The 9176-nt window shown below is 45.8% G+C and overlaps 1 protein-coding gene across 1 annotated transcript; it reads right to left on the bottom strand.

The window, feature by feature from the left end:
- Positions 1-25: 25 nt before the first annotated feature.
- On the bottom strand, positions 26-9170 carry LOC113223625 (aldo-keto reductase family 1 member B10-like; the record flags this gene model as incomplete). The annotated part of the gene is made up of 6 exons (XM_026453037.1): positions 9067-9170; positions 6251-6418; positions 5023-5139; positions 4000-4077; positions 354-476; positions 26-66 (listed from the first exon to the last, which is right to left on the bottom strand). Coding segments are annotated over exons 1-6 (593 nt in total), but the record flags the coding sequence as incomplete, so codon positions are not given.
- Between the last annotated feature and the right edge of the window lie 6 nt (positions 9171-9176).

The raw sequence follows: 9176 nt of genomic DNA, 5'->3' as shown, positions 1-9176 counted from the left end.
GGTGATGCCCTTGGAGTGGCAGTACTGGATCAGTTTCTCCTGCGTGAGGTACGGGTGACACTCAACCTGCAACAGCAAACAATTCGCATCATGGGGAAAGGTGGCTGGCTTTTTGAGTTGTTCATAGGGAGTTCAACACACACACAGACAAAAAGACCACTAAGCAAAGGCCAAACACCTACCCACTGAGATTCTTGCTAACACACCCATGAGATCAGCCTCACACCGCCCGAAAGTGTTCTGATCACTGACCCCTGAGATGAGACTCGGGGCATAGCATTGAACGTTCCTCCCAATGTTTAAGAAGTAATAGGGCAAGACCTTTATTTACCCTTATACTAAACAGAATTTACCTGGTTAGTCACTGGTTTATATTTCAGTCCAGGTTTGTTCAAGAGCTTCTCAATCTGGAAGTGGTTGAAATTGGAGATGCCAAGGGCTTTCACCAGCCCCTCATCCACCAGCTCCTCCATGGCCTGTCATAGAAAGGAAGACCTTTTGGGCAGCCCCAGAGGGACTACAGGGACCCTGGCTTGCCTTAGTCCTCCCTGGGGCAGAAATTGCTAAAGGATCCACCACAACAGGGTGAGCCGAAGCATTCACAGGAAATTTCAGTCCAGGGCCTGGGTGCCCATCAGTGAATGTTCCAGTCCTACTGCCCCTCCCCAGCCCAAGAAAAACTAGGAGTAACAGGTAAAGATTTTATATGCTTGCCCCTCTCACCTTACACGTAAAGAAACACATACAAAATTATACTTCTGTACACAGGGGACATAGGAAAGTTTTGTAACACAAAAAATAAAAAATGAACATTTGCAAGCTTATGACATGATTTTATTTTTAATGAATCCAAATGACAGTGGGTAGCTACTGCTGTGTATGCATTGTACACCCAAACCTGGGCAAGCTGTGTTAGTCAGGAAGAGGCTGCAGCATGTGGAGAAGCCTCACTTGTGGGTCCTGAGTCACTTTCTCCCACACCAACCGTGCTTGGGTTTGCAGGAAGGTCATGCATTCAGATTACGCCCTGGCAGGTCACCTGGCCAAGGAGTTGTGTGGGGCTGAAACCTGACCCACCTTCTGCATATCCAGCCATGCTTCCCGGTACAGAAACTACAGGGACCCCCAAGGAAGGGAATCTTTGTATAACTTTTAGCCTATATTGGGCATTTTCCAAACTTGCCCAAAGATATCATGTATGTTAGCAGCAGCCTCCAATGCATGTTCCAGAAGTTGTCAGGACGTAAAAACATACAATGTGCTTCCTTCTTCTGAGATTCTTATAGTCCAATTAAAGTGCTAGGGTTCCCTTCTATGGAGCCATCAACCATGACCCTGAGGCTGCCTCAGATAACACGACCGTGGCATAGACAGAGTCAGAAAGGGCAGAGAAGGAAGAGATTCACACAGCCTGCAGCTGTCAGGGCAGACCTTCAGGTAGAGTTTAAACTGCACCTCAGAAAAAAAAAAAAAAAAGAGAGAGAGAGAAAAAAGAGGGGAAAAACATGAGCATATGAGACAGGAAGGCAATAGCAAAGCTCAGAGGCAGGGATGAACATGACATGTTCAGGGAACTCTTTATCCAGCCCTTCTCAACTTTGGCTGCCATTTGGAATCACCAGGGAAGTTTAAAAACTACTGGTGGATGCAGTGGCTCATGACTGTAATCTCAGCACTTTGGGATAGGATTGGAACAGGGGGTTTGGACCTGGGTTTCAGCAACGTAGGGTAAGTTTTTAACTCTTGTAGGCCTTAGTATTCTCCTCCTAAAAAAAGTCTTATAATATACATACTAATAATGTATATCTTTCTCATACACATTATGAGAGGCTGAGATAGGAGGATTGTTTGAGGCCAGGTGTTCGAGACCATCCTGGGCAACATAGCAAGACTCTGTCTCTACCAGAAAAATTTTTTTTAATTAGCTGGATGTGGTGGCATGTGCCTCTGATCCCAGCTACTTGGGAAGATTGCTTGAGCCCAGGAGTCTGAGGCTGCACTGAGCTATGATCTTGCCATTGTACTGCAGCCTGTGCAACAGAACAAGACTCTCTCTGAATTAAAAAAAAAAACAAACAAAAAAAAGTAATATCGGTGGCTAAGTTTCACCTCCCAGAGTTTCTTACAGATTTTTGTCTGAGTTGTAGCCTAGATATTGGGATTTTTAAACTCCTCAGGTGATTCTAATGAATAGACACGTTGAGAACCACTAGTATAGATGAAGTTATTCAAATTGGGCAGTAGAGTTTAGATGCTATGAAAACATAAGGTTCCCAAAACTTCTGACAGGGCAATTAGATAATATAAAAGCTATTGTATATCATAGGTCAGGTTAGTTTGCCTGTCTTTGAACTTGACATCTTTATACTTTTTCCTCCCCTCTGCTTCAGGGTGGTCAATGAGGTTTCTACTGAACTGGCTATGGGTCTACATAAACATCCAGCGCTTTCATATTCAGACCTGCTCATTTCAAATCAGAGCCTCTGACCTTGATCACTGATATCTTTTCATGCCTTTCAGATGTTGTATTTAGCAGTCATACTTGTATTCATTCAGAAAACATAGCATTGTGAGCACAGGCTACACTGACACACGAGCCATATTAATATCATCATAGGAGCTAAATCAAACTGATAAAATGTATTGCAAATGGCCAGGTGCAGTGGCTCATGCCTGTCATCAGAGCGCTTTGGGAAGCCGAGATGGGTGGATCCCCTGAGGTCAGGAGTTCGAGACCAGTCTGGCTAACACGGTGAAACCCTGTCTCTACTGAAAATACAAAAGTTAGCCGAGTGTGGTGGTACGCACATGTAGTCCCAGCTACTCAGGAGGCTAAGGCAGGAGAATGGCTTTAACTCGATAGAGGGATGTTGCAGTGAGTCAAGATGAAGCCACTGCACTCCAGCCTGGGCGACAAAGTGAGACTCTGTCTTTAAAAAATGAATGTTGTGTTTGTGGATTAATGTTTTTGAACAAACAATACACAGAAAAAGCTATGTTTTGTTGAATCATGTCAATTCTAAGCAATTCAGAAAGGTGAGGCTTAATATATTTTCCCTTGTAAAACACAATACAAACTCGCAACTACATGCATCCCTACACAGACAGCTGCCACTATGACATCATGAACTCTTGGAGTCAGATGCCACTGATCATTTATAACTCATTCCTCCACTTTGTTCTCTACTAGCATTTGCAAAAGGATAGAATGGTATAATACAAAATGATCAGAGAAAACACTGATCCCTAATTCACTTTGAATGTGAATGATGTGAAACAGGTCATGATGTGATCTGCAAAGCAGGGCACCCAGGCTCCCTGATTTCTGGATGTGTGTTCACTGCCTGGCAAGCACCACGCTGATGGCTTTGGTGGTTGGACTTGTGATTCAGATGAGTCTGGGTCCAATCCCAGCTCTGCCACACACATTGTGACATCACCTGTGCAAGTCACCAATCAATCTAGGCTTCAAATGTCATTATTTATAAAGGGGGATGTTAACCCTGCCTTAAAGGTTTAGATGATTACATGGTCGCTATGACTAATGTTCCTGGCGTGTAAACCATCTTAATCTTTATCACACCCTCAAAATATATATTAGTAGTATGTATTATAAGACTTCTTTTTTAAGAAGGGAAAACTGAGCCCTACAAGAGTTACAAAACTGACCCTAGGTTACTCAGCTGCTATGAGCAAACCCAGGCCCAAACCTCCTGTTCCAAATGCTTCACCCTGGTTTGAGAACAGCATGTGTATTCCCCAAAGTGGGGTACATTGTATTTGCAGTCTTATTTGAAGACTCAGTATTAGCCTTGAAATATAAATAGTATCAGATGCACCCAAAAGCCAAATGCAATGAGCAAGATATTAGAAGAGCAAGAGAATCATGATGATGAAATTAGAGAGCATCAGGCACATGGCCTCTTTCATATCAATGGAAAGTCTCATGGATAACTGAGAATTTCTCTCCCAGCACACGTAGAGGAAGCTGGAACCTACCTCCCAGGCATCCAAGAACGTTGCTTTTCCAGCGATGATATTACCTTTATCATCTTTGGGTAAAATGTCATCCCCAGACTGTAAATACAGAATGAAAAGTTTACTCAAGGTTTCAGGGTCCTGACTCTTGCTAAATACTACATATGCATACCAGTTTTTCAGACTCTGCAATACATACTACAAGTATGTGAGTTTAAATAAAATCTCTGTATCTACTGTAGCATATTAATCCATATATTTTAGAAACTACTGGATTGACTTTAAGATCTACTGTTAGTACATTCCAGAAGCCACCATTATCACCATGGACATTAACCTCATACACTTAAATCCTGTATACACCCAAGGGCAAACTTTCATTTCAGTGTCACCGGATAAGGATTAGATCTCCAGGGTGTGGTTTACTGGGGAAGATATTGGCCAGCTTCTATCCTTGCAGCTTCTAGAAGAGACATGGAATAAGGGATGGCAGGCCGTCATCACTCCAGCTGGTCAGGAGGGGTGAGAGCTGGAAATTTGTCTCTCCCACCCCTCAGGGGCAGGTAGAGCAGAGCCCCAGGCAATGGCAGTCGTGATGACTACTGGCTTCCTTCCAGCATCACGGCACTTGGGCTTTTCTCCAAGATGCCACTCCCGGGGTGTGCTTTGCTTAAGAAGATAATTAGGCCCCGGAATATAGTTATGCAAGTGTAACCCAAAGGATTTCCTGGGAGGGCAGTCCCAGGGCACGGAATCAAGACAAAGGTGATAGGGCAGTCGCAACTTGTTTGGGCTACCAGAAATCATGGCTTCTCTCAGATGTAACTGCAAGAAAACACAGGCATGTGGCCACCTCAGCAATACACATGGCCTCAGCCTCCCTTCCACGCCAGTGTCTTTCTGCTCCAAGGTCTCTTCCTGCCATTCACAATTATGAACTACAAGGTCTCCTGCTCCAGTCCACATCATCCTCAGCCCCGGTACAGCTACTATTTTCTGGCAGCTGCTCAGAAACTAGAGACTAAGAAAGGGAGTCGCTCAAACCTTGAATCCCTGTGGCCAGTGAATAAGATAGACGTCCAGATAGCTCAGCTTCAGGTCCTTGAGGGTCTTCTCAAAGGCTTTCCTCACAAGGGGTCTTTCAAAGAAAGTGGGCCCCAACTGCAAAGAGTGTAGCAATGAGCTGTTAGTACCGAGAAAAGGAAGGGCCACGTTATACCCATTGTCCCTGCCTTTTGATTTGCACCCTGATCTAACCTGGCACAGGCCATTGATAACAAAGCTGATTAAGATCCACAGCGCAGTGTGGAAGATCACCAGGGCTCAGCACGTCAATGACATGTCTTAAGTGTTAAAACTAATTTACTTTTTCAACTCTCCTAGTACTCTATATGTCTCTCAGATCATTTAAGTAAATGTGGCCACAGATTTGAAATGTCTTTACCTGTCTCAGTCTCATCCTCAACTGCGGGCTCTCTCAGAGCAGGACTTGTGTGTAACTTTTAAATGTCAAGCATTCCTAGGCCTTCGGGAAAAGAAGGTCCTTTATCTGACCTGCCTAATAGGTCCCTTATCAAGCCTGTCAGGCCCCAAATGATAACTTTGTAAGGGCTTTAATCTACACTTGGCTGCTACACAGTGGGGTCTATTTGTCCCGCCAGATGTATGCAATATCCACGTACCTAGAACTAGTGTTTTCTTAGCAAGTTGTGTATGATGTAAATCCAGTGATTCTCAACCCCCTCACACCCAACACCCCCTTCTTTATTAAAACATTGTGTACCTCACCTTTCGATAGACTTAATGAAGAAAATCATATGTGACAATAGAAAAATGCTCCTACTGTTTCCAAAATGCCCTCTGGCTGACAGCCTCAGGGACATAGTTGCACGTCCACAGTGCTGACAGGGAGACCACAGTGCTGACAGGAGGCCACACATCAAGCCCTGCCTGCACCCTTGGCCTCTGACTGCCTCTGGGCAGATGGTGGATCCCTCTGATGGGGAACAGGGAGGCCCAGGGCAGTGCAGGGCTCCATGGAGACAAGCCCACCATGGGAAAACCAACCCGCTGGCAGGTGGCGCAGCAACGACATGTTCAAATATCAAGAACGGCTTGGAGTATGGATAGAATTGTATCCACGGATGTTATCAAGGCAGGGATGAAAAGGGCTACATGTAGAAAAGGCTGACAGAGTTCTCGCTGCCGACCCGACCCAGATACTTCTGCCTGCCTTGAGGTGAAGGCCTCCCACCCAATGCGCCATGTGCACCTTGCTGACGATGAACAGGTCCTCCCGCTTCACAGCCTGCTCTTGGATCTTCTCTTGGATGGCTTCCCCCACCTCATGTTCATTCTGATAGACATAGGCACAGTCAATGTGGCGATATCCTGCATCAATGGCCACCTTCACCGCTTCTTTCACTTTGCCGAGAGGAGACTGAAAGGCAAAAGAAAAGCCCATCCTACATGTATTTTTTTTTTTTTAAGCGATGGGGACTTGCCATGTTGCCCAGGCTGGCCTCACACTCCCAGTTTCAAGCAATCCTCCCACCTCCCCAGTACCGGAATTACACCACAGTCAGAAACTAACATAGTCTCTTATCCCCAGACCACCTTCAATAGGCTGCCCCCCCCACACGGCCCAGTTTCTCCAAACCAAGGCTTCACTGGGGTCTCCTTGGCCAGGGGATATCTGGGAGGATACACACTTTAGAAAAGTTTTCAAAAGAAAAGGAGGAAAGTGAATGAATTTTATGATTATCTCCTTATGTCCTATCCTAGTTAAAGTCAGTTCCCTTTCATCCAGGTTAGTCCTGAAATGTCTTCAGGTATGTCGGGGAGTGCAGATGGCTCCACTGCAACTTTCTGAAGATCCGGGTGAAAGCTTGACTCTAAATAACCCAGAGGGATTTTCAGACAATATCCCCAAACGGTGATAAGGATCTGGACAATGGTCATTACAGCATCAATCCGGATTCCAACACTTACTGGGTGTGTGTGCCTAAGCAGGTGATGCAATCTCTCTAAACCTTGTCTGCAAAATGGAAAAAAAAAAAAAAAAAAAAAATAGCACCAGCCTCATGAGGCCTTTGTGGTGATAACAAGCTGCAATGAATGTTAAGTTAAGCACATCACCTGACACACAGTAAGGCTCAGTAGAGGCCGTTGATTATACAACGATCCTTTCAGAAAAAAAGGAGAAATAGAAAACCTTATAGGAATAGAGTTTGTTTTCCATTCCTATAAGAAGAAAGAGGGAGGGAGGGAGAATGAGAGAGGGAGAGAAAGAAGGGAAAGAAAGAAAAGAAAGGAAAAAAAGAAAAGAAAGGCAATAGAATTATCACATATTTGTTCTAACCTAACCAAGCCAATGATGGGGGCAAAAAGCACTTAAAACTTGATCTCTCACAGAACAGTCTTTTAAACCTCTTCTGTTGTGAGATAACAAACATTGAAAGGAACACAAAACAGAGATGCACAGCTACCCTACCACCTGGACAGGAAACCGGCTGCTGCCAGGCATCCAGAAGCACCCCTGTGCCCCCAACCGCTACACTACACCCTTCTTCACCTCCACTGCTAAGTTCATAATCCTTTAGTCTATCATCTCCATGTGTTGAAGACAGCTCCTTTCATAATTCTTACTTTGAATTCCAAAATTCTGAAACTGCCTGGTGAACTTACCCAGGGTGGGCAGATACCCTGAAATTCTGGAAGTGATTATTTGTTCCATTTATATAGGATTGAAGCTCTGATTTTGGGCAAATCTTGCTATTGAAGCAAGAGACGCTGTGCATGAATCAAGCTGGAAGTGATCTGTTCGTCCAGATACACCTAGAACGTATCCTGAGAATGACCCAGTGTGGCAACAGAGTGTCCTACCTTCCAACTCGGCACAAGAGAGGGGAAAAATCAGGGTGCACAGAAGGAAAGAGAGCCGTAGGCAGAAGACTCAGCAGGCACATTAGCCACAAGGCACAGGAGAGAAGAGGAATTCCAAAGACTGCTTCTGGTCGCTAGTTAGGGTAGTGCGACCATGGATGAAAATGGCAAAGAAGGCAGAGTGAGGTGGTGATGGAACAACTTCAAACTTAGCCTAAGAGAGGCTCAGGAACCTGCCTCACTGAGTCCTGGATGTGCCTTTTGCCAGCTGACATTAACACAGCCAGGTGGAGTTCATGACTCCCAGCCCAGGCTCTCGGCAGCCCCAGCACGTTGCAAATTTCAGTGTGGACAGGAACCACCTGGGGATCTTGTTAAAGTGCAGATGCCCATTAGGTAGCCTGGGGTGGAGCCTGAGACTCTGCGTTTTCTCTCCCTCTCTCTCTTTCTTTCTTTCTTGGATCTCACTCTGTTGCCTAAACTGGAGTGCAGTGGCACAATCACTGCTCACTGCAGCCTTGACCTCTCAGACTCAACATTCAATCTCCACCTCAGCCTCCCAAGTGACTGGGACTACAGGTGCGTCCCACCATGCCCAGCTAATTTATTTATTTTTTGTAGAAATGGAGTCTTACCATGTTGCCCAGACTGGTCTCCAACTCCTGGGCTCAAGCAATCCTCCTGTCTGGGTCTCCCAAAGTGCTGGGATTACAGGCATGAGCCACCACACCCGGCCAGTTCTGCATTTCTAACAAGCTCCCAGGTCATATGGATTCTGCTAGCCCAAGTCCCACACCCTGATCTGCAAAGGGGTGCCGGGGACTTCCGGCTTTGCATCCCCTCCGCAACCACCCGGCCCACAACAAAGCCACAGCCAAGACTCTGGGGGAAATGTTGAGCCCAATTAAGTGTCCTAGAGCCAGAGAGAGAAAATGCCCTGGAAAACAATTTTGGGTCCAACAGCTGCTTGAACTTTGATACTTGCTAGAGAAGCTCTCAGCACTGCTGGGAAAGCCAGCCTTGGAGCTTTCCAGCCTGAATCAGCTCTGAGAAAAGAAAGCAACCGGAGTCCCGGCTCCAGGACCGAATCTCACCTCTCCAAACCCCTGCCCGACCTCCAGGCTTTCCTGGCTGAAAGCAGAAAGAGAAAACACCCAAACACCCCTCCAGAGAAGAAGGGTGTGCAAAGATTTGCATATTTACCTTCCAAGTGCCCAGGCCCACAATGGGCATCTTGGCTTTGGTACTGAGCTCCACAAAGGTGGCCATGGTTGGTGCAGAAATGATTCTGAGTGAGCAGGTAGAAGTCTCAC

This window comes from Piliocolobus tephrosceles, unplaced genomic scaffold (assembly GCF_002776525.5).
Source record: "Piliocolobus tephrosceles isolate RC106 unplaced genomic scaffold, ASM277652v3 unscaffolded_42021, whole genome shotgun sequence".
NCBI lineage: Eukaryota > Metazoa > Chordata > Mammalia > Primates > Cercopithecidae > Piliocolobus > Piliocolobus tephrosceles.
The sequence above is the reverse complement of the archived record's forward strand: the minus strand, read 5'-3'. Positions and strand labels throughout refer to the sequence as shown.